The sequence below is a fragment of the Sparassis crispa genome (assembly GCF_003851025.1).
Source record: "Sparassis crispa DNA, contig_000001F, whole genome shotgun sequence".
NCBI classification, from domain to species: Eukaryota; Fungi; Basidiomycota; class Agaricomycetes; order Polyporales; family Sparassidaceae; genus Sparassis; species Sparassis crispa.
In genome coordinates, this window is record NW_020939748.1 from 894,385 (window position 1) to 917,629 (window position 23,245).

At 58.0% G+C, this 23,245-nt stretch overlaps 9 protein-coding genes across 9 annotated transcripts; 5 read left to right on the forward strand and 4 right to left on the reverse strand.

The window, feature by feature from the left end:
- Window positions 1-534: 534 nt before the first annotated feature.
- On the forward strand, window positions 535-1,686 carry SCP_0202660 (S-methyl-5'-thioadenosine phosphorylase; the record flags this gene model as incomplete). Its single annotated transcript, XM_027754181.1, has 5 exons — window positions 535-559; window positions 612-669; window positions 724-745; window positions 795-1,348; window positions 1,407-1,686. The coding sequence occupies 5 exons, from the start codon at window positions 535-537 to the stop codon at window positions 1,684-1,686; spliced, it is 939 nt and encodes a 312-aa protein (XP_027609982.1).
- Window positions 1,687-1,960: 274 nt separating this feature from the next.
- Window positions 1,961-3,202, reverse strand: SCP_0202670 (hypothetical protein; the record flags this gene model as incomplete). The annotated part of the gene is made up of 2 exons (XM_027754182.1): window positions 1,961-3,111; window positions 3,172-3,202. 2 exons carry the CDS (start codon window positions 3,200-3,202, stop codon window positions 1,961-1,963), a joined length of 1,182 nt encoding a protein of 393 aa, XP_027609983.1.
- A 793-nt stretch (window positions 3,203-3,995) lies between these two features.
- Window positions 3,996-5,363, reverse strand: SCP_0202680 (Solute carrier family 25 member 38 homolog; the record flags this gene model as incomplete). Its single annotated transcript, XM_027754183.1, has 9 exons — window positions 3,996-4,112; window positions 4,163-4,231; window positions 4,296-4,408; window positions 4,470-4,629; window positions 4,685-4,910; window positions 4,970-5,059; window positions 5,119-5,173; window positions 5,236-5,277; window positions 5,333-5,363. The coding sequence occupies 9 exons, from the start codon at window positions 5,361-5,363 to the stop codon at window positions 3,996-3,998; spliced, it is 903 nt and encodes a 300-aa protein (XP_027609984.1).
- A 482-nt stretch (window positions 5,364-5,845) lies between these two features.
- Window positions 5,846-7,463, forward strand: SCP_0202690 (predicted protein; the record flags this gene model as incomplete). Its single annotated transcript, XM_027754184.1, has 9 exons — window positions 5,846-6,011; window positions 6,062-6,162; window positions 6,224-6,375; window positions 6,430-6,514; window positions 6,579-6,888; window positions 6,945-6,967; window positions 7,032-7,115; window positions 7,172-7,246; window positions 7,311-7,463. 9 exons carry the CDS (start codon window positions 5,846-5,848, stop codon window positions 7,461-7,463), a joined length of 1,149 nt encoding a protein of 382 aa, XP_027609985.1.
- Window positions 7,464-8,971: 1,508 nt separating this feature from the next.
- SCP_0202700 (Uncharacterized amino-acid permease) lies at window positions 8,972-11,390 on the forward strand (the record flags this gene model as incomplete). Its single annotated transcript, XM_027754185.1, has 12 exons — window positions 8,972-9,007; window positions 9,280-9,300; window positions 9,352-9,428; window positions 9,483-9,530; window positions 9,584-9,785; window positions 9,842-10,130; window positions 10,180-10,225; window positions 10,280-10,351; window positions 10,409-10,619; window positions 10,677-11,033; window positions 11,090-11,140; window positions 11,196-11,390. The coding sequence occupies 12 exons, from the start codon at window positions 8,972-8,974 to the stop codon at window positions 11,388-11,390; spliced, it is 1,605 nt and encodes a 534-aa protein (XP_027609986.1).
- A 159-nt stretch (window positions 11,391-11,549) lies between these two features.
- SCP_0202710 (Intermediate cleaving peptidase 55) lies at window positions 11,550-13,824 on the reverse strand (the record flags this gene model as incomplete). The annotated part of the gene is made up of 14 exons (XM_027754186.1): window positions 11,550-11,603; window positions 11,665-11,724; window positions 11,788-11,852; window positions 11,908-11,942; window positions 12,017-12,053; window positions 12,107-12,352; window positions 12,410-12,429; window positions 12,477-12,566; window positions 12,626-12,741; window positions 12,792-12,968; window positions 13,027-13,363; window positions 13,412-13,418; window positions 13,469-13,600; window positions 13,650-13,824. 14 exons carry the CDS (start codon window positions 13,822-13,824, stop codon window positions 11,550-11,552), a joined length of 1,551 nt encoding a protein of 516 aa, XP_027609987.1.
- Window positions 13,825-14,576: 752 nt separating this feature from the next.
- SCP_0202720 (hypothetical protein) lies at window positions 14,577-15,737 on the forward strand (the record flags this gene model as incomplete). The annotated part of the gene is made up of 1 exon (XM_027754187.1): window positions 14,577-15,737. The coding sequence occupies one exon, from the start codon at window positions 14,577-14,579 to the stop codon at window positions 15,735-15,737; it is 1,161 nt and encodes a 386-aa protein (XP_027609988.1).
- A 1,624-nt stretch (window positions 15,738-17,361) lies between these two features.
- SCP_0202730 (1,3-beta-glucanosyltransferase) lies at window positions 17,362-19,850 on the forward strand (the record flags this gene model as incomplete). The annotated part of the gene is made up of 6 exons (XM_027754188.1): window positions 17,362-17,859; window positions 18,486-18,587; window positions 18,636-18,713; window positions 18,760-18,858; window positions 18,914-19,027; window positions 19,077-19,850. 6 exons carry the CDS (start codon window positions 17,362-17,364, stop codon window positions 19,848-19,850), a joined length of 1,665 nt encoding a protein of 554 aa, XP_027609989.1.
- A 662-nt stretch (window positions 19,851-20,512) lies between these two features.
- Window positions 20,513-22,545, reverse strand: SCP_0202740 (3-phytase A; the record flags this gene model as incomplete). Its single annotated transcript, XM_027754189.1, has 8 exons — window positions 20,513-20,818; window positions 20,875-20,948; window positions 21,002-21,214; window positions 21,268-21,620; window positions 21,675-21,693; window positions 21,749-21,837; window positions 21,893-22,298; window positions 22,359-22,545. 8 exons carry the CDS (start codon window positions 22,543-22,545, stop codon window positions 20,513-20,515), a joined length of 1,647 nt encoding a protein of 548 aa, XP_027609990.1.
- Window positions 22,546-23,245: the final 700 nt, after the last annotated feature.

The following is a 23,245-nucleotide window of genomic DNA, read 5'->3' on the forward strand; positions in this document are numbered from 1 at the left end:
CCCTGATTAATTAAATTATCTCGTGAGTCAAAATTCCCTTGGTGACGCTTTGGACTAACTGAGCGGCTCGTCGGGATGCAGGATCCGTTAATTTTCTGGGTCACCCTAATTTTGTCATTGTGATTTTACGGTTCGTCCTGTCCTGTCTGTGTGTACCCTTGGTGTTTTCATTGCTGTGTATTTTTCTCTCCGGGTTCCTACATATACCATTGAAACCTTTAGACTTTGACATCGACGTAGACAATTCGTACTTCGTAATCTGTACGGTCGTATTTCTGCTCATGTTCTATGACTCCCTCTTCCTTGGTTGACTTCACTCATATGAATATGACCTTTACATGCCTTATGACCTGAAACTTTATCGACGAACGTGTCCCGCAAAACTTCAGTACTATTTGTTTTCTATGTCACGACATCGATGGCAGCAATGAGAGCAATCGATGGTGTACGGCGACCAGCAAACTTGGTCACGACACTCACTACGCTCGACAGACTGCAGTTCTTACAGCGTGCTAGCCTTCATCGTCGTTCAGCATGGCCTCGGAATCAGGCGACAACGGTGAGTGAAGACAGCCATACGCGTCTGAGGCAACGGACGACGTGCACACCAGTTCTCGTCGGAGTAATTGGGGGGAGCGGGCTATATCACCTCGACAATCTGACATTGGTGTGAGCGATACTATCCTGCGTCTTCATCGCCAAGCTTGACCGAGACTGTGGCAGCAAGCACGTCAATCCCGAAACGGTGAGTTTGTCCGTACATTTTGTGCGATCAGCACGCTGACCCAGCGCAGCCATGGGGATTCCCCAGCTCGCCAATAGCCATCTGTGCGCTGCCCTCAGGCGTCCAAGTAGCCTTCCTAGCGCGGCACGGCATCGGACACACCATCGCGCCCTCAGCAGTGCCCAGCCGCGCGAACATCGCCGCGCTCAAGTCGCTCGGCGTGCGCGCAGTGCTCGCCTTCTCAGCAGTAGGCTCGCTGCGTGAGGAGATCGCCCCGGGCGACTTCGCGCTGCCGACGCAGATCATCGACCGCACCAAGGGCGTGCGCCCCGCGAGCTTCTTCGAGGGCACCAGCGTCGTCGCGCACGCCGCGTTCGGTGACCCCTTCGCGCTCCGCCTCGTCCGCTGGCTCGAGACGCGCGTCCGGCGCGTGCTCGAGGAGGAGGCTGCGGCACACGGCGGCGGTGCGGGCCCCGCGCTGCACACCGACAAGTGCATTGTCTGCATGGAGGGCCCGCAGTTCTCGACCCGCGCCGAGAGCCAGATGTACCGCGCCTGGGGCGGCGACGTGATCAACATGAGCGTCCTCCCGGAGGCGAAGCTCGCGCGCGAGGCCGAGCTGAGGTGCGTCACTGTGCTCCAATGTAGGCGGTGCGTGATGTCTGATTTTCTGCGAGTGCAGCTACGCGCTCATCGCGACGGCGACGGACTACGACTCGTGGCGGCCCCATGAGGCCTCCGTCACCGCGGCGGAGGTGTTCAAAACGCTGCAGACGAACGCCAGCATCTCGCGTCACGTCGCCGCGACGATCCTCGAAGAGATGCACGCCGCAGTGGAGGACGGGGACATCCTCACGGAAGAGGCGGGCTCTATGCAGTACTCGATCATGCCCCGGTCGGCAGAGCAAAGGGAGGAGGACCGGAAGAAGCTCAAGTACGTTTTGCCCCAGTACTTCAGCTAGACTATAGAGAAGAGGTTGGACTAGGGTCCTGGAGCAGTATCTATTCTGTACGGCAGAGGCGATGATGTAGGGATATAAATATGTAGTAGAGTGCGCGTAATGAAGAACATACCGATACATGCGGAAAGACGTGAAAACGAGACAGCGGAAGCAACAGCAAGTAGAAGTCGAATTACGATAAATTCATGCAGAACGAGGCACGCCAGCGCCGACGGACATGGCAGAACCGCCGTCGGTACAGAACAAATGTCCGAGATCGCCCACACTGCCAACGTCAAGCATGATCCCGCTCGACCACCTCAAGGTAGCTCTCGGGAACGAGGGCGTGCCCGCCGCCTTCCTTCTCAACGACTGCCCAGCCGACGCCGCCGCCCCGTCCAACGACGCGCACGAGCTGCTCTTCCTCCAGCGCCATCTCTGCCGTTCCCTCCGGCTCAAATGCGAACAGCGCACGGTATAAACCCGGCAGCAGCGGCCCGTCTTCGTCGTCCCCATCCTCCACGTCGTAGTCGTAGTGCTCCGGCTCTTCGTCCACGGGCGACGACCCCTGTACAAAATTGCGCTCAAAGTCCATGCGCGATGGTCCACCCTCGTCCTCGCCCGCATCGTCGCCCCGCGGGGCGCCGGTCCAGCTGAACTGTGTGCTGAGCGTGTTCCACCGGAACGAGCCCCACGATCCGCGCTGGTCCTCCACATCGTCCAGATCGGCCGCAGAGGACGATGACGAGGAGGAACGCGAGGAGTACACCGAGGAGCGGTGGCGCGGGCGGTTCGCACGGGGCACGTCCACGCCGCGGCCGACATGGCGATCGTCCACGGGCGGGAACGCGAAGTCGCGGATTTTCATGAGCAGCGAGCGGCGCTTCGGCTGCGGGGTGGCTGGGGAAACCGTCGCTCCGGAGGACGACGAAGCTTCTGGCTCATGCTGGGCCAGCAGCTGCGAGACTTTAGACTGGCGGCGTGACTTGGCGCCTGAGGATCGCCTAGAGACCGCTGCGGACGCACGCCGCGAGACAGCGGGGCTCGGGGGTGCAGGGCGGGAGGAGGTGATTGAAGGTTGGTCGGCTGTTGGCGAGGGTGGGTTCGTGGTAGCTAATGGTTCTTCTGGGACGGTGACTTGGGGGGTCGTTTTGCCATTTATTTGGAAGGAAGTGTTTGGCGTGGGGGTCGCGGGCGATGGAGAGTCCGAAAACTGGGCGGACTTGGGTAGTGTCGGGGTGGTCTCCTCGTCAGGCGACACGATCCCTGGGCTCAGGGCAGCGGCGTCCTGGCTACTCCTGGTCGCGAGGCTGCGCATGAGAGATCCTGGGGGTAGGGCGAATTCGTGTGCACCGAGGCGTGGTGGGGGGAAGAAAGGGGAGCCTGGAGAGGGGAAAGGGGAAGTAGACAAGGCGTGCTCGACAGCGAGAGAAAGCCGGGGAATGTCTGCATGCGGTTGCCATTGTATCAGCTGCGGCTGCATGTCTCAATTGTTCCTGCGCGTACCTTGACTTTCCTGCGCAACTGCGGAGGCCATAGAGGCACAACCACAAACCAATCGCTGATTTTTGGAGTGAAAATCGAGAGCACCGGACTCGGTGCCGTCGTCGTCGTCGTCGGCGTTGGAGACACGCAGCAATGGATTATCTCAGATAAGTCCCCTAACAACCCGCCATCATCCCGACTGGCAGAAAAGTCAAAATAACCGCCTCGGTGTCCACGTGACCCAAGGGATAAAAAACTCGCGTTCGGGCGCCTGTGTTCCTCACTCATTTCAGGACGCGCACTATTGTCCCCCTGCGACCGATTTTGTTTCTTGCAGGAGCCTACCGCTCGTCCTAGACCGACGCGCCTCAGCTGGAGCGTACGCCTGTTCTCCAGCAGAATCGTTGACATGTTAGCATGTCAGCAGTGGCGCCAGTTCCTTACCAGAGGTGGTACAAGCTTCCGTCCGCCTTAATTTCTCATATCGTTCAGTATGTCGAACCACTTGTACATACTGCTATGAAATGGACATGATGGGCTTCACAATGGAGACTTTGTTCTATTTTGAAGTTTGATGTCCGAGGGATCACTTTCACGGTGCGTCTGATTCGTCGTCCCATATGCAATACGTCAACTTCGCTCTCGCATCCAGCAGTTTCCGTGACGTCGAATTTGACACATGCATTCCGGCTGTATGTTGTTGTTACAGTAGTGGTGCGCAGAGTCCCAAAACACTGAAACCACGTTCAAGCATGTTATACGTGCGGTAATCTACAAGTAATGACAAAGAGGGATGATGCAGGATGATTCCAACAGAGTCCAGTTTACTACTACTACTAAGATCTTCAAGTCCGCATGAACATAAGCATCCCCTCATACACCGCCCACGCGAGCGCAGAGCTCAGCGGCTTCCTCGAGACGCGCAGCGCAGCGCCGTCAAAGAAGCCGCGGACGCCACGTTGCTGCTGAACATTAGCGGGTCCACACTCTGGAGCCGGAGGGTGTTACTTACGTGCCAGATCGTAGAAACAGTCTTCAGGAGCCCATGGTATCTATCCTCGGTGCGGACCTGCATTTTCGTCTGAGAAAGTTGGAGAAAAGGCAAGGCGAGTCAGCGCTGGACAGCGGCAGCAGGGTGAACCCACTTTGATGACGTCAAACGGGTGCGTCGCCATCGTCGCGATCACGCCAGCGGACGCAGCGCTGAAGCCGTGTACGCCAGCAGATACCGTCGCCGATGTGGGCGCCAGCAGGTGCGCTGTAGTTTACACCGGGGTGTCAGTACCGGAGAGGATGCCGCGGAGGAGAGGACAACGCACAGACGTCGCTCTTGATACCCTCGTAGCAGACGACAAAGAGCCCCGCGTACGGCGCGTCGCGCAGGGAGCTCGCGAGCACACCGCGGAAAACCTCGGAGGGCCCCGAGCGCAGGAGGGAGAGGAGCGCGCCGGGAAGGCTCTGGTAAGCATACATGTTGCTCTGCCGCGCAGGGGGGATCAGTGACGATTGGGAGCGCGTTCGGAGAAAGACAGACTTCGTAGCGCGCTTTGAGCACGGTGACCGGGTTGAGGGCGACACCCACGGCGACGCGGGCGACGGCGCCCGCGAGCAGGTTTCCCTGGCTCGACAGCTTCGGAAGGACAGACCCCGAACGGGTCTGTGGTGGGTGGAGCGGGGTAACGGAGAAGTAGGACGTGGCGGAGAGTATGTTCCGTGTGTAGTTGAGGCCGGTGAAATAAAGCGCTACGCCGGGGATATTGCTTGTGCGCGAACAGCTGGATTCAAACGGAAAGAAGCGTATGAAACTGCGACAGCATACCGGAGGAGTGTGGGCGTTGTACCTCGCCAAAGACCACGGAGGCCCTCTGTCCTGAAGATCTCGCGGGCGGTTTCAAGGATCATGGCATTACTGTGAGCAGCATGTGTGCGCGAGCATGTCGTGAGAAGAGAGACAATGGCGGGACTAACTGTGATCTGGGGAAAGTGCCATCCACCTGCTGCATGCGTGTCTTGAGAAGGTCGACTGAGTGAAAGGTCAGGCCAGTGGTGACGTCAAGGCTGTCTCAAACGGAAGGAGGAGCTTACGAGGTTGGAGACAGACGGTCGAGACGAGCCCCGACAGAGCACCTACCAACGGCAGGGTGTTAGAAGAAAGTGTAAGACAAAGTTGTGGTCGACATACCTGAGAGAAGATGCTTCCTGACATCGCTCATGTATGCTTCGCTATGCGCCTCTGGATCGGCACGATTTCGTGAGAATGAAGCAAATAACGCACTGTGAGGGTATTCGTTACTCTGAGCAGTTCACAGAGTTATATGGTAAAGCGTTTAGGGTCCTGGATCTATGCAAACAAGAGACTACGGGGAGAAGCGTGAAGGAAGACGCGAAGCTGACGCGCTCTTTGGTCGCGTGCACGTGACAAGATTTACGCGAAGAGCGTCGGCACGACGGCACCGGATGGCATTCTGTCACGCTGTGTGTCCTCCCTGATCACCGTCTACTGCATCCGAGCCCAACACATCCAAACTCAGTGTTTGGATCCAGCTCCGGAGGCAATATTAATCGCAGTAGTAGTCTATCACGATGAACCGCTTGACATTGTATCACCCGACACTGCCGTTGGCGTCTCCCTCGCTCATAAAATCCCTTTGGCGATCTCGCTCAGCTGCCCATATCCGTCTCCTTAGCTCTTGCCATGCAAGTGTCTGCTCTCCTACTCGCGATCTCCACCCTTGCGCTGGGAGTGTACGCTGCAGATGAGCTGCTCCCCGTCTCCTTCAAGCCCACCGATTTTCCAAAGAAGACCGCGCCGTGCAAAGCGCTGAACCGGCACACGAACGAGATCAAGAATATCGAGATTAGTACGTGCCCTCGTCACAGCGTTTTGCACTGTCCACAATCGTGTTCGCAGAATATGTCGAGATCAATCCCGAGGCAGAACGGACGCTGTTGATGGTGCACGGCTGGCCGAGCCTCTGGCACAGCTGGAAGTATCAGATCGAGGAGTTCAAGGTGCGTCCTCATCGATCACACCTTGGATAGACTCACAGTCTCATCTGTCGTGTTCTTGCAGGACGACTATCACATCATCGCTCCGGACCAGCGCGGCTTCGGTTCGTCGACCACACCTGGTGATGTCGGGAGCTCTGGAACATGGGGTGACTTGGCCGGGGACTTGGTCTGTATGCTGGAGCACGCCGGTGTCGAACGCGCTATATGCATGGGGTGCGTAGCTTTCAAAGCTCCGTCTTATGGAACAGACCGTGACACAGAATACAGACACGACTGGGGTGCACAAGTCTGCTATGAGGCTGCCCGCATGAGACCGGACGTCTTCGAGGCCGTCATCGGCGCCGTCGTTCCTGTGAATTCATACATCCTTTATTCCCCCTGGCCCCGCTTATCTCTATTTCCCGCTTTCCTCGCAGTACATCCCCTCTGCATCGGGACAGTTCATTCCGATTAGCGTGCTAGACAAAGTGGTTCCGAAGCTAGCTTATCAAATCTTCCTCTCGAATGTGGACGTCGCCGCGAAGCAGCTGAACGCGGACATCCGCCGGTCACTCCGCGCGACCCTCCGGACCGTCGCGAGCCCTCCGCCCGACACGTTCCTAGCGGATCCGAACTCGTACATGGGCGCGTGGGACGGTGTGAAGGAGATCTCCCCGATCCCGTTTTTCACGCAGGAGGAAGAGGACTATTGGGTTGCGCAGTATAACATCCAGGAGTTCAAGCCTAGTAGGTGGTTGATGTGGTGTCGATGTTTCGCTGAGTAATTCACACCCGCATCGCAGCATTGGAGTTCTATACGATCGGAGTGCGCTATCTCCACAGGTGGTCCTGAAAACGGGCGGATACTTATCCTCACGCTGGAATTCTAGGACCGAAAGCTCTCGTGGCAGTTCACGCACGATCAGGGAAACTACACAATCTCACAGCCCGCGCTCTCCGTCCTACCTAATAACGTGCGTGATGCTAACCACGACGCCGGATGCGAGATGTTGACGATCAATCAATGCAGGACCCCGTAGCAGATTGGGTCTCCGCCGCGAAAATACTGGGATCCGACAAGTACGTCTCTCAGCTCACCACGAAGGTTCGTCGATATTACTTGTGTTTCACGTTCCCCCGACTGACGCGTTCGCGTTCGGCATTTGCAGACCCTCGATGGAGCGCATTGGGTCCAGCTGGAAAATCTCCGCGAGTTCAATGCGATTGTGCGGAACTGGCTGGATGCTCTGCCTGCCGCGACGGAGAAGAAGGCGGAGAAGGCGGAGCCAGAGGGGGTTGGGCGGGCTGCGGGGGAGCTGTAACACGTGAGGCTGTTTTTCTCTGGTACTTGGAAATTGCAATAGATCATGTTCGATATTGTACGTTATGCTCTGCATTGCCCGCGTTCTGAATGGGGGGGGATTAATTGCTTGGTACTTCACGGGGGTGGACGTATGTACGCGCCTGGTCACGAGCACGTGCGCATAGAGTCACACTGACGTTTAAGTCTTTCAACGTTTGGAGGTTCCTACACACATCGGATCTGCTTTTGGAGAGGATCTGCTCGTTAGAAATATTTCCTAGGTTATTGCAGCTTGGTCCCCGATTCATGTGTGATTCTGAGAGGTGTTGAGCCTCAGCAAACTCGTTCTACATCAGCATTTGTCATCATTGTCTTACCTCACTTTTGTATCTTGGTCAGTCTTCATCAAGGAAATTTAAGGCGATCATGTCTCTTGTTTCTCCTTGGTGACCTTGATCAAGGAAAAAAGGTAGTTGAAGAGTAGAGATTGTCTTAATCAAGGCACTAAGTAAAAGGTGACAAATGCTGATGCAGTATGTGATTTTTGACATGCTTGTAAGTTGTTGGTATGTTGTAGTCGCTGCCCGTCGTATTCCCTTGCAGGTACTCAAGGCAGCTGTAGCCGCTCTGGTTCAACCTTCGTGCCACAGATATCGGTGTCTGACTGTGCAGGTTTTACGCGTTCTTTTGTCCCTTTTCTGTCCTGTGATGGCACTGATTTCTACAGCCCCATATTCACGTCAACTGTCCTGTCAGTATTCGGTGGTCTCGATCTAGTCTCAATAGTCAATATTTACGTTTGCCTCAGTCGACATGGCACAGCAAAAGGAAGAAGAAAAGATGAAAGAAAATACACATTAAAAAATCGTTCAAGGTCAGCGGCGTTCCACCACGCGGTACCGCGCTCTGGTTAACGTTCATGTTGCGCAGCTGTGATTGGCCGCCGCGGGAACTTCAAGGCCGTTTCGTCATTGCCAGGCACTAGATGGGCCCCGGCATTACGGTGAGCTACGCCAACCATGCGCATCCTCCGGGGCTTATCGCACTTCTTCAGGGGCTTTTGTGTACAAGCCTGAAGACGTCGGTTTAATAGAAGGGAATGGAGCAACCGGCCAGCTCGCAGGACAGTCACGACCGAGCAGAGTCGACCGAGCAGGATGATAAGGTCCCCGTAGATCTGCTACAGGTCCTTTCTCCTTTCTGTGACTTCGGAACTTGAACGCTGAGCAGATGGTCGGTCGCTACGGCATCCCCGGTGCGGCCCCGCGGAGGCGGAGCTCGAGAGACACGAGGCGCTGCTTATGTAAGCTACGGTACTTATACCGATGATCTCTGGTTTTTGCGTTATCGCGAAAGATCCCCTTCCTTTGCTCATCGCTCGCTTTCTCTTAGAAGCACTTTCGAGATGTCTCTCAAAGATTCCGACATTATCAAGGATCCCGCTACACCCGATGTGGAGCGTGACGATTCGCTCATCGACCAAGATGAACTGCAGATGGTAATCGCCCTGCGGAGCTGGGAGGGACTATGCTGGAGTTTGGGATCGCTGTGATTGTATCATCGGTAACGTCAATTCTCAGTGGTGAAACTGGAATGGCTACGGGTATCTTCGCCTGAGATCATGCTGCATCTCTGTTTCCCGCCGTCGTGGTGAAGTGCGTGGAAACAAGGATACAGCGGATGACCTTGCGAAGATTGAGAGTATACCGTTTGAACCTGATCAGCGCTCATACCTGCGTAGGGAAGCCCCCAGTGTCGCCCTTATTACTTACCACTCCCTTGCTTTGCGGGGGAGCCCCGACAATTTTACTGACGTCTTCTGTTTCTTTCCTCAGCAAAAGCTTGGCGTTAAACCGGTAGGATTAAATCTTATCGTAGTGTAGACCTGTCTGAGTTATTTTTCGCAGTCTTTACATCGTAGCTGGCATTTTATAGAAAGCTTCGCCGCTAGTTTCGTATCTCTCAATTTCATTGGAGGGGTCAGGTATGACTAACTTTACCCAGCTTCGAACTGATATTGTTCAACTCTTCTATTTAGATCTGGCCTTTTCCTCGGTCTTCAGGCTGGCGGACCGGCTGCCGTATGGTGAAGCAGTCTTCTTATCGCTTCTCCGTTCCTGTATTGAGGCTTCCTTCCAGGTCGTCGTACGTCATTTCGGTGATTTTCATGTGCATCACGGCCGCGGTCCTGGCAGAGATTTGCTCTGCTCTGCCTTTGAGCGGATCGATTTACATCTGGTCCGCTGAGAGCGCTGGCCCGAAGTACGCCAGGTTTTTTGGCTTCATTGTAGCTTGGTGGTCGTGCACTGCCTGGATGACCTTTGCCGCAGGAAATTGTCTGGTACGTCCGTATCTGCTTTGACAAGTGAAACGAAGGGTTGATCCACAATTGTGCAGACGACGGCCAATTACATTGTCTCCGAGCTCGTCGTGTTCCAGGTTAATTATCCTGGTGGACTCGCGAACGACAGTATCCAATGGCGCGCGATGGTGTGGGCTGTAGCGGAGGGGTCACTCTTTGTTGCCATTGCTATCAACTACTTGCCTCCTAGATGGTATTCTTCTGTGTTCAAGTTTGCCATGGGCTTGTACATGGTTGACTTCCTGCTCTGCGTCATCTGGCTTCCCATCGGCGTGTCGAGGACCTATGGCTTTCGGTCTGCCAAAGATGTTTTTACTATGCAATGTGTGTCGCATGTTCTCTGCCCAATTTAACCTTCTGACTTCCGCATTAGATAATGGCACAGGAGCACCTACTGGGTGGAACTGGATGCTATCGTTGTACGTTTGATATTTTGTCTTCTTCAACGCGCTGTTTTTAAGTATTTTGTCCAGCCTCTTCACTTCGGGGACTATGATTGGTTTCGACGCCTCAGGACATATTGCGGAAGAGACCAAAAACGCGAGGTGTGTCTCTGCTCCTGCGATTAGCGTGACGATGATAGCTTAGACAATTTATTCTAGCGTCGTTGCAGCGCGCGGCATTCTCTACAGTGCCATTGCCACCGGATGTTTGGGATTTGCCACCACCATCTTATTTCTCTTCTGCACGCCCGATCTGAACACCCTCTTTGCGTTGGATGCCCCGCAGCCATTTGTGCAAATCTATGCGCTCGCTCTAGGAAAGGGTGGCGGTATTTTCATGACAATCGTCGCTACTCTTGGCCTCATTCTTGTATGTGTTCGTCTGCTTACTGCACCTCACCTTGCTCACATGGGATCCGTCTGACAGAACACCAGCGTCGCCATCGTTGCTGCTTCGCGGCTCGTCTACGCTGTCGCACGCGACGGTGTGCTGCCCTTGTCGCACTGGATCGGGCAGGTGGACAGCTCGCGCCAGCCCCGCAACGCCGTCACAGTCATGTTCGTGTTCGGCGCGGCGATTCTGTGCACGATCCTCCCGAGCCAGGTGGCGTTCACGTCGCTCACCTCCGCGGGCGGCATTCCGACGACCGCGGCGTACGGCCTCATCGCGCTGCTGCGCCTCACGATCACGCCCAACGACTTCAAGGGGTCCCACTTCTATCTGGGCCGGTGGAGGAAGCCGTTCTACGTGTCCGCGGTGATCTTCAACGGGATCGTCTTCGCTGTGAGCTTCGTCGCCGCGCGATTTGCACGCATCTTTTCTGACTGCTCGCCACACAGTGCCAGATCTCGCCGTTCTACTTCCCGGTCACCGCACAGTCCTTCAACTTTGTGAGTCTTCCTGAGATGTGTGCTGAGTTTGGGTACGGCTGATGCGTTGCGGCAGGCTTGTGTGATCTTCGGTTCCGTGACCATCTTCGGTATGCTCAGCTGGTACTTCATCCCCGAGGACCGGTGGCTCCGCCGCGAGCAGGTGCTGCAGGCGCTCGCGAGCACAGAGGAGCCGCTTGAACCCGAGAGCTCCCGTGGCGGGATTGTGAGGCACCGTGACCGCAACTCCATCGTGAAAGACGTCGAGTGAGGGCTTAGCGGCTCTACGGATGTATGGTAGGTATACGTGGTGTGTTTGAATGGTCGAAGATTAGATAAACGCGCCGAAATGGGAGAAGCCGCAGTTTATTAGATGTGCTGCTATGTAATGTGCCTCTGAAATGTGACGGGATAGAGAATGTGCTGTGGTTTAGAGCGGCTCGAGTCCGAGCTGACCTTGGCACGCTCCCTCGACGTCGACGATCTGCGAGGTGGGCGTCGTGAGAGACAGACAGCTGGCGGCCCAGTAGAGAAGGGACGCGCACCTCCTTCGGCGCGTTGACGCTCAACACGATCGGGTGCTCTTCGCCCACGAGCACCTCGTCCTGCAATCAAAGAACTAGCTCAGAACAAAGGCGCATGGAACAGAACAGGGCACACAGCCTCACCTCTATCCGGATGCCGATGTTGTGGAAGTGCGTCGGGTACGCCGGCGAGGGCGGGACGTAAATTCCTGCGTATCGAATTTCAGCAAAGAGGAGAGACAGGAAGCGGAAAATGAGACGCACCTGGCTCGATGGTGATGACCATCCCCGCTTTTATCCTGCGCGACGCATCGTTCCCAGGGCTCACATCAGCGCGACAGCCAGGCGAAGAGAGGAGAGGAGGGGCGCTCACGGCTCGTTCCGCTCAAAATGGCTCGACTCGTGCAAATCTGCACGCGCATCAGCAACTCCGCACGAGGAGAAGGGAGGTAGGGGCACGCACCGATGCCGACGGGGTGCCCGACGTAGTGCGGGTAGAGCTCCGCGAGCGCGCCAGAGGCGGGACACGGTAGGCCGGCGCGGGCGAGCTCCGCGCGGAGGAGGTCGCACGATGCGCGGTGCAGCTGCGCGAGCGAGTGCCCCGCGGCGGCGCTGCAGAGCGCGACGAGCGCCTTCTGCGCGGCGAGCACCGCGCCGTAGAGCGCCGCCTGCGGGGGCGTGAACGTGCCCGAGGCGGGGAAGGTGCGCGCTGCGAAGCGTGGGGGGGTGAGAGTGCTCGCAGGTCAAGGAAGGTAGAGGGGCGCACTGATGTCGGAGGCGTAGCCGCTGCGCGGTGTTAGTACGTGAGCGCGGATGCGGAGCGGCAGACTGACTTGTATTCGCACGCGGCATCCATCAGGATGAGCTCGCCGTCGCGCACGAGCTGGTCATTCGCCGTGTAGTGGATGGTGAGCGCGTTGGCTCTGGGCCGCACGGCACGACGTTTCAATACCTTTCGCTTGCAGACGGCGGAGGGACTCACCCCGAGGCGACGACTGGGACGTATGCGGGCCGCAACGAGCCCTCGCGGGCACAGAGGTACTCAAAATGCGCTGCGATGACGTGCTCCGACATGTCCGGCTGCGCGAAGCGCATCGTCTGCGGTGCAGAGTAAGCCAGCGGACCGCCCCACCCAGCCGGGCACCCACCTTCGCGTGCGCGCGCGCACTGATATCCGCGGCGGCGCGCATGACGCGCTGCTCCGCCTCGCTCTTGATCGAGCGGAGGCGCCCGACCTCGGGCGCGAGCGGCTTGCGCTTCGAGCTGCTGAACGCGTCCAGGAGCACGTCATAGTCCGTGCGGGAGAGCGCGTCCGGCGCGAGGTACTGCCCACAGAAGTGTGTAAGCCCCACGCACGCGCGCGAGGGCGGAGAAACGGCGGACCTTCAAGAGGGACTTGGGCGAGGACGGGCGGCCGCGCCTGGAGGACGCGGACGGGGGCAGGTCGAGGTACACGCGGTCGAAGCGGGGCGCGAGGGCGCGCAGGGCCGCGGGGAGCGCGTCGACGGGCTGCGCGTCGTCGGCGCCGAGGTGGCGGACGACGTCCGCGTGCGACATGCGCGCGCCGTCCCACTGCGCCGCGGCGGGGTCCGTGCCCGCGCTGAAGAGCGTCATGCGGTACCTGCGGGGCACGGACGGCGCCTTCTCGAGCACGAGCGCGCTCGCGGGCTCTGCGAAGCCCGTGAGGTACCAGAAGTCGGAGGCCTGGCGGAACTTGTAGCTTCGTGTGTGCGTGAGCGGGGGCTGCGGGAGAGGGTGGTGCGCTTACAATATTTCTGGGAAGGGCTATCAGCGGGAGGGGGTGGGAAGCGAGGGTGGGACTCACTGCCACTCATGTATTTGACCTGGCCGGCGACGCATACGACGAGGCTCTGGTCGGGGAGGCTGTCCATGAGTGCTCTTCGCCGGCGCTCGTACTCTTCTGCTGGGATGCCTGGGGTGATCTCACCGGGCTTCACTGGAGTGCAATGATCAGGGACATAGAACCGCGGGAATACTGCACTCACTGAGATGGGGATGGGAAGGGTAGAGCGGTTGGCCGTAGACAGAGGGCTTCAGCGCGGGGATGGACGAGGACGGGGCGGTGGTTGCATATCTGCGCGCACACCACCGCCGTACGCGGCTTTTGAAGGGTTGGGTGGAGAGACTGCGAGCAGCGTGGACGACGGTGCGGAGAGACATGGACAGAGACTTGTCGGGCACTCTGATGGTGCCGACACGGAGACGAGTGTCAGTCACTGGGAGCGAGCGAACGCTGCTGTTCCGGGTGGTGAGCAGCCTCGAGACGGTGCGGGGCTCCTGCCGATAGCGACGAGGACAGTGGTGGCCCTGGTGGGATGAGCCGAGAGGACGGGCCGACGTCGGTCGATGTCGGCGCTTATCTACTCTGAGCGCTAACTTCAGTACACGGGCCGGCCGCGTGCATCGCTATCAACGAATTGCATACAACTCGGCAATCGCGTCTGCGACCTACGGGCTCGTTCTGCAAATATTCGCCGGGCGTGTCTCCAGTACTGTCTGTTGCGTACTATCGAAAGTGCTCGCCGTCGGTGGCTTCCGTTTTTCTGCTCTATACCCGTCGACATGTCTCCTCGGACGATTGAGTCGATCGTTGACACGATCACCGACATGAGCCTGGACTGTGGACTCGTTTGTATTTTGACCGAGGACGACAGCTGAACGCGTCTCTAGTACCAGCCTCAGCCACCAGGAGCGTCCGACGGTGCAGCCTCCTGTCAGCCATGCTCTCCGCTATATCATCCCGTCCTCCTCTCGCTCGCATTCATCCCGTCTTTCTTCCGGCAAGTTCTACAGGCGACATTTCTCTCGTATCCTCCTTGCACACTTGACTCTTTCTCCCACTCAGAGCTCCTGCGCCCCGCTGCCAGCCAGCCCCAGCGGACTCCCATCCCTTCCTCCGACGATCGTTTCTCATGTCGCGCTCGCACTCCCACCGTTCCGACATAGTGCCCCCCGGCGCCCCGTACCTCGAAGTCCTCGTCCAAGCCGGGCGGCTCAGGAGCCCCTACACCGAATGCTGGTCCCAGAACCTCGAGCGCTACGCTCTCGTGCGCCTCCCGGACGACGTCCCCGACTCGCGCCCACGCGCGCCAGCCTCATCCACCACCTCCGCGCAGCCCGGCCCCGGCCCGCGCGTCTTCGCGCCGCTCCCCCGCCGCGCCTCCCGACGCACGGTCTCCGAGGGTGGCCTGCGCGTCTTCGCGCCCGCCCTCTCGCGCGAGGCGGTGCGCGGCCTGCATCCCAAGCACAAGCGCACCGCCGCGACGGTGCAGATACCCGAGAAGCCCTGGAGTGCATACACCGTCTCTAGAGGCGCGCCCGCACGCAGCCAGCACGCGCAGGGCACCACCCTGTCCCTCACTGCGTATCCCCTCCCCACGGGCGAGCCCACCCAATACGACGAGCGCAGCACTACGTACGAGAGCCTCAAGCTCGCCCTCTCGCGCGACCCCGACACCTGGCCGCCCCCGTCTTCACCCGCGTACTCCCCCCCGCCATCGCCGCGCCTCCCGCCCGCATCCTTCGCGCGCGTCCGCACGCGCGCAGGCTCTACCTCCGACGCAGGCACGCCCTCGCTACTCGACGCCTCCCAGCCCTCGGCGCTCTCCAGCCCCTCGCTCACGCTCGCCTACACCCCCGCCGCCAGCGCGCTCGTCGGGCTCGGCATCTCCGGCCTGCGCAAGGCGGACGGCGCGCCATTCGACGGGCTCGGCCTCCTCCCGCGGCGCCCGGGCACGCCCTTCGCGGACGCCGACGAGGGGAGCAGCAGCACGCAGTGGTGGGCGTACGACGAGGACGCGCGCGAGCTGGACGATATCCTCGGCAGCCTCAGCCTCAGCCCCCGCGTGCGCGCGGAGCCGGAGTCGTCCCCTCCGCGGCTGCTGGACGAGGCCCTGCCCGCGTGGACGCCCTCGCCGCCTCGCCGGTTTGGGATGCCCCGTGCGCCGTCGCGCGATGATGTGTTCCTCTCACGCCCGAATGCGCGCAGTACGCCGGGCAGGGGCGGGCGTGTGACGCGCACGAGCGCGGGTGGGGGCGAGGCGACGCCCGAGAGGCGGGCGTGGAAGCCGTGACTTGGGCTGGGGGTGACGCGACGCCTCCGTGGAGTTTCTGCGAGCCGGTGTACTAGTGCTGTACGATAGCATGTACGATAGACGTATCGGTGGCGCATCGTTGCCCCGCACTGAGCATCGTATATGCACGTTTGCAGGGGCCATGGCTGCGTGGAGGAAAGTGTATTGACGCGTTCAATGCGACCGGGCTGCTCGAGAGCGGGATTGGCACGCGCAGACGTGGTGCTTATACTCGAACGCCTTGACGCGTCCTGCAGGTGTGCGATGTGTTGTTCGTCCACGCGAAGACCGTGAGCGGAGTTCGACGACGGTCGTGGTTAGCTAGTTGCATGCAAAGAAATGGAACGCAGTTTCTCTTGTACGGTCTGGCGGCACGAAGGGGGGTCAGTTAGCTCGAGCAAGGCAATCGAGTTAGCTCGTTGGTGGGGAGGGGCGTCGTGGTCGAGAAATCTGCCGGAGAACTCCTGCTCCCCGCGCTTCTGTTGGCGACGGAGCCGCGAGTAGGGACGACTCCTGCGCTGTCGTCCATAAGCACCTGACAGCCGAATATAGAGTGCCGTACCGATTCCATATAGAGTAACAGTCTTTCCCCTTTCGATCGTTGCCACTTGCGACGTCTTGCGTCATCGCCCGTCATATACCTCGGAAACGAACCAATCAGAGCCCGTCGCAGCTCCGATCTGCGGGTACTTAAGGTCGAAGGGCCTCTGGGTTTCCCCCTCCTTTCTCCTCTCTGTCCGCAACTGTAAGACTCTCCCGCCGATTTCTAGCTATAGTCACGGCTTGGCCCGGTGAGTCAACTCGAAGCAGTTCTTCCCCCTCCTTTCACCTCTCTCCCTGACTGTAAGACCGATTTCTACTTGTAGTACTTCAAGGCTGGGCCCGACGAGTCAACTTGAAGCATGCGCATAGTATGTTACAAAGTAAAAGTGGTGTTTTCAGAAGTACACTTCGGCGGCCTAGCTACTACCTTACGGGTACAACACGCGACGCCATCTCTCCCGAGCCCTTCGCGCACGTTCCGACCGCCGGGTACGTTTCCCTTGTACAGCGTGCATTCCATCTTCGCGGCTACATCTTGCCTTCATGTTTCAGGCCTCTTCGTAGAGTGAGTGTCACACGCATTGTCTCCACTGAATGATAATCACAGCGAGCCCACCAGTGCGTGACGTCAACGTGCCCGTGCTGGTCTACACCAGCCGACTGTCCAAGAGGCTCGTGGTCGACCTTCCCACCTCTGGTTGACTTTCCTTCCTCGGGACGTAATGCACCGAAGGATTGACATAAACGTTCTCCATGTGGACCTGCCCAGAACGGGGTTGCGAGAGGACTCGTCTGCAGAAAATCATGGATAGATCAAGCCCAGCCACCGATTGATGTTGCGTACGACGGCCTTGGTGAGTTTGTCGAGGAGGAAGTAGTGCGTTGATACGCGGCGGCCGAGGCCCGGGGACGCGCGCACTGGAGAATTGATTCTGGGGGTGATTGCGTCATAGCAAAGGTCGGTACACAGACGCCGCCACGCGGATGGCTGCGAGCGCCCGAGCGAAGAATTGATGCATCCATAAGACTCCTAGGCTCTTATCCCCTCCTCTCTTCCGCTCCCTCCCCCGTCGACCCCGCCATGTTCTTCACGCCCCTCCTCGCCGTCGCCGCGGTGCTCGCCAGCGCGGTCTCCGCCCTGAACCCGATCACCTCCAAGGGCAGCTTTTTCTTTGACGCCGTCACCGGCGACCGCTTCTACGTCAAGGGCCTCGCCTACTCCGCCAACTATGGCAGCACGCAGTCCTCCCCCATCGCCGCCACCGGCTCCATCAGCGCCCTCGACCCCCTCGCCAACGGCCAGGGCTGCCAGCGCGACATCCCCTACTTCCAGCAGCTCGGCATTAACCTCATCCGCGTCTATCAGGTCAACGCCTCCCTCGACCACAGCGCGTGCATGTCCGCGCTCAACTCTGCCGGGGTCTACGTCCTCCTCGACCTCGCCACCCCCGCACCGAACGACGCCATCAGCAGCACCGATCCCAGCTGGAACGTCGGTCTATTGACGAATTTCATCTCTACCATCGAGGCGTTCGGCAGCTACTCGAATATCCTCGGGTTCAACGTCGGAAACGAAGTGGTGAGTGTCGTGTCTACTCTCCATGGAGGCCTTTGCAGGTTGTGTCCCACCTGCAATGATACGGTCCGGACGTTGCTAGACCATGGCCGGGTTGGCGCACAAACGCCGTGATAACGCCTGATGCATTTGGGTGTAAACCGCAGCGAGGCGCCTGGCACTGAATGGTGTCCTCTCCCTCGATTTCGGGCTCATGGTTGACCGTGGATGTCTGGTTGCGTGAGCTCGCAAGTCGCGGTGTCCATTTCGACGGGACGGTGTACGACCAGCCGTTTCACGATTGTTCACGCGTCAGCTGGGTCCGGACGAGGATTGTACGCTCCACTCTACATGGTGGACGTGTCGTGCGCGTTTCCGCCTGGGTGCACCCGGCTGCGGGGATGGAATCCGGCTGCGGCGTGAGCTCCGGTCTCTGTTGGCTTCAGCGTGTTTGAGCCCACGTTGGCCTGGAGTTTTTGTGACTTCAGGCTTTTGTCTCGTACCCCAGGTGCTAGTTTATTTCGAAGCTTGCAATGTCCGAGCATATCGGATCGACCATGACGCGGGCCGAGCCAGATTTCCGGGGCACCTGCAGGCTCCCACGTTGAAATCATACAACGCTTCCGATTTACTGACCCATCACCTCTCAGATTAGCAACGCGGGAGACGACGACGCGGCGCCGTACATCAAGGCGGGCGTGCGCGACATCAAGGCGTACCTGAAGGCGCACAACTACTCCCAGCTGGTTGGCGTGCGTAGGATTGCCAAGTCTGCTTCGCCCACACTAACCATCTCGCAGTACACGGCGACGGACTCGCCGAACTCGCGCGTTGCGCTGCCGTACTACCTCGCGTGCGAGAACACGACCACGTCCATCGTACGTGCCTGCTGCAGAATCTCTACCGGCGCTGACGGCGATGCAGGACTACTGGGGCGTGAACATCTACGAGTGGTGCGGGAACAGCTCGTTCACCCAGTCGGGGTACCAGGCGCGAACGGAGGAGCTGGCGAGTCTCGGCGTGGTGCGTGGGACGCGTGCGTCCGGTGTGCTGTCTGTCCTCTGACGAGGCCACCCAGCCGGCGTTCTTCTCGGAATACGGGTGCAACCAGGTGGAGCCGCGGCCGTTCACAGAGGTGGCGGTGCTGTACGGGAGCGAGATGACACCGGTGTGGTCGGGCGGGATCGTCTACGTGAGTGCGCCGTCGAGCTCGACGGACGGGGTTGTTGACAGCCCGGCAGGAATACAACAATCAGACGAACAATTACGGGCTGGTGGACATCTCTGCGGACGGGCAGTCGATCACCACCACGCAGGACTTTACGAACCTGAAGAATTCGCTGGCGGGGATCGCGCCCGCTAACCAGAGCTTGTCGTCGTACACGCCGACAATCGCTGAACCCGTCTCGTGTCCCGCATCGAATTCATCTTGGCTAGTCAGCACGAATCTACCGTACACGCCGGACAACAGCGTGTGCGAGTGCGTGGTGAACCAGCTGTCCTGCCTGTCGACGTACACGGACGCGACCGACCTCGGCACGGTGGGGACCATGATCGGCACAGTGTGCGGTGAGAGCTCGACCGCGTGCTCAGCGATCTCGGGCAACGGCTCCGCGGGCGTGTACGGCGACCTCTCGTACTGCGCGCCCCTCCAGCAGCTCAACATCGCGCTCGACACGTACTACGAGGACCAGAGCCGCAACGCGCAGGCGTGCGATTTTGGCGGGCTGGCGACCGTGCAGTCCTCCGGGAAGCCCACCGCCGCGTCCGCCGTCGCCAGCGCGACCAGCTCCTGTCTCGCCGCGGGCTTCGCGAGCGGCATCGGCATCCCCAGCCCTACGAGCGTCGCTGCGAGCGCAACGACGCATCCGATCGTCAGCAGTACCAGCGGTTCCAGCGGCTCGGGCTCGAAGAGCGCGGCGGGCAGCGTGCACGACCTCCCGCTCACGGCTCTGTTCGGCGTCCTGCTCAGCGTCCTTGCCGGCGCTGGTGGTGCTGCCATGATCGTGTTTTGAAGACCCACGTCTCACAGTATGACCCCCCCTTCGCCCGCCCTCTCAGACTTGTCTCTGCCACAAAATGAGGACCTGGCGTCTTCAACGCCGTCACGTACGTATACACATAGATCATGCTCTAACGTCACACTATCCCGGATACAGTTACAGCTGACGCTGTTACATTCTATTGCTATCTGCTACATCGATATCCTAGATACGTCGATACAAAACCCGGACATTGCTACTCACTCCTCGGACGGACATGTACTATCAGTGACCCGGATATGCCATATGACCCCAGAAGTGCCATATTTTTTCCTACAGCTGGATCCTTTACACCGATTGCCTCAAAATTATTTGGAGATGCTCTTGTACATTGTATTCATCAGCAAAACTCAACTTTTACTTAAGAGCGTAACTGACTTAGATGCACTTATAGTCCTTATTTAAGGATATAAGGACAAAAAGGGTCTGAAATCAAACTTATTGACACTTATTTGATCACTTATTGCCTTAAATAAGGGTTGTCAGACCAAAAAGTCTAAATAGCTCCCGAAGAAAAAGTTGGGTTTTGCTGATGGCCACGGGTTTACTCTAGTACTCTAGTACATACAATTGATATGCATCACTTCAACATTCACCCATGTATTGGTGATATCTTTTTTGTACAAACACTTCCTCTACTTCCACTCTCGCCCGTCGATGATGTCATCCGGGTACGGCGCAGGATAGTCGGCGAAGCAGTCGTAGTTGAAGTTCACCTGCGCGATGCGCTCCTGCATGCCCTGCACAAAGTTCGCCACCGAGCACAGGCCATCAGGATTGGGCGTTTCACAGTGGGCGATGCCCGTGAGTGGCACGACGCCATCGTTCAGGATGAAGCGGATAAACGACTCCTGCGTCGCGTTCTGCGGAGATGCGGGGCAGGATACGACCTGTCCCACGAGGTTCGAGCCAAACGGTGCAATCTGGTTCACGTGGTAGGTCTGCGTGATGGAAACAACTGAGTGACGGCTCAGCGCAAAATCGCGGTACCCCGCACCTGGTATCCCGGAATATGGTCAACTGGCAGAGGACCATTCGCAGCCAAAGTGGTGAAATTGAGCGCAGTAACGACTGTATACATATGATCAACGCCGGCCTCCTATAAGCGCCTTGCGGATACGCACTTTGCGCGATGACGGTGTCATAAGTCGCGTCCACATAAATGGGTTGGTTGAGCGGGAACGTGATCGGATTGCTGTCCAACGTTTCATTCGTGCTGGTGTCGAATACCGTGAGCGGTGTCTGTGTCAGGCGCGACACGAGCTCCTGGACATAGCCTATTCCCTGTGCAGCAGCGACGGGACTTCCGGGACCGTTACTGTACCAGAAGATCAGGTCTGAGGAGAGACGTCAAATGGCACGACCAAACTGCGATGAAGTGCGTACGCACCGTTTGCGTACTCAAAACCAAGCCATTCCTCCACAGTGAAGATATCGCAGAAGTCCGAATAGCCGAGAGCGACAATCTCATAAGCACAAAGCTGCTGCATCCCGAACACATAGTTCGTGTTCAGCTCAAGACCGGTCACATACTGCTGCAACCTCTCTACGGTACCGTTGAGGTAGATGTCGGTCCAATTGCCGGAGTATACGCCACCGAGATTGCCGACCGCGTTGTTAGAGTTCAGGCACGCGTTCGATGGAGACAGCGTGCTGTTAAAGCCAGAGTTATTGACGATGATCTCCTCATAGTAGGAGGTCTGGTATTGCTGTACACCGAAGAAACCTGCAGCAAATTGCAAACTAGAGCTGACTGTCAACTTCGATCTCACGCAAAAAAAAATCTACTGCACTGACGCAGAGTCAACCATTCGTTCTGATGGGAGCAATCAGTCTTCTGCAGCATAATGCGAAAGTGTTCAAGAGCTTACCCTCTGAGGTTGTCCGCCATACGGGAAGAGCATTGAATCCCTTCAAGAGTTCCCCGTATTTCACCCGGAAGCCCACCCCGAGTTCATAGCTAGATGAGGTCACGGTTAGTCTGTCTCCACAACAGCACGGACCGAGAACCTCACAGCTGTTCTCGACCGAACGGAGTCAATATCTCAGCGCCAAGCTTGTACGTCCACGAATTCAAGAATTTTAAGGGACCGGTCGCAGTAAAACCGGCGCCCTCGGCGGCCGAGTGGACGAAGGCCGCAAACTGGCCTGGATCCGAGCCAGACGTGGGGTATCTGGCACCGTGGCGATGGATAAGATGGACTTGCGTGAGCTCACACCCAGCAGGAATCTGTGGCGAGGCGTCAGGCAGACCAAAGGCATCACCGACAGAATACCAGGGACCGAGGTTTCCCCAGTGGTGCAAGGGGTTGAACGAGGGGACATCTCCTGTGTACTGGGCCAATGGGTTCACGAGAGGGTAGGCATCGAGGTTGAGTGCCGCAACGGGAGCAGTCTGGATAGCCTCCGCCTCATCACCAGCTGAGTAAAGTTACAGGATGAGTACATCGACTACATTTGGACAGAAGAAAAGATACCAACTAGGAGTGGGACCGGGATATCCAACTTCCGAAGCATCGGGGAAGTAGGCTTCATATGCAGTGAACGTGGCACCTGCGGGTGGGAAGGAAAAGCTGACGGTGGAACCTGCGATGGACGAGGCAGGATCAATGGTCGGTGCTGCACGGACGAAGGTAAGAGATGCGAGGAGAAGAGCGGTATTCAACATGCTTGGGTGGCCAAGGAAGCAGAGAGAGGCCGAGGGGGATGACCTGGAGGACGGGGGGAAGGACGAGAGACATTCGGCGAGTATTTATGGGAGAGCAGTGAAGTCGACGCGAGGCACAGTAGTCATTCCCGTCATTGGTGGTCCAGCACATGCACATGAGGATGCAGTAGTGATTCCGAGCGCGAATATTTGACGAAAGTTTTAACTTAAATACTTGGATGGAGAAGAAAGAACGAGTCGACGAATGTGCGTCGATGCCATTTATACGCGCCGGACACGCGACGCGTTCTTGTCAGATAAGATCCCTGCTTAGTCAGTCTGCATGACACGCGCGTCGAGTTCACTTTGGCACTCCTTTCAGTCTCCCGTACTCACAAAATCTCGACCACGTACCTTCGTACAGAAGAACATCGCCCGCTATATCCGCTTCTCGACCCCAGTGGATTCCTACATCTCACACGCCACTGCTCTATTAAACGTTCTCGCCCTCTTCTACAGGAGGCTCCGCACGTCTCCTCCTCAATAACCCCAAAATCATAGGTATCGCTTCATCTCGTGGAGAGCGACTGTATGTCTCCGAATCTGTATGTCTTCCTTTGCATCTGATCTCGTTCTAATACCCAGGAAGACTTCTACTCCTTCGTCTCCCTCTCGCTTAACCCGGAGGAGCTCGTCTAAGTCTCAAGAAGTCTTTCCAAAT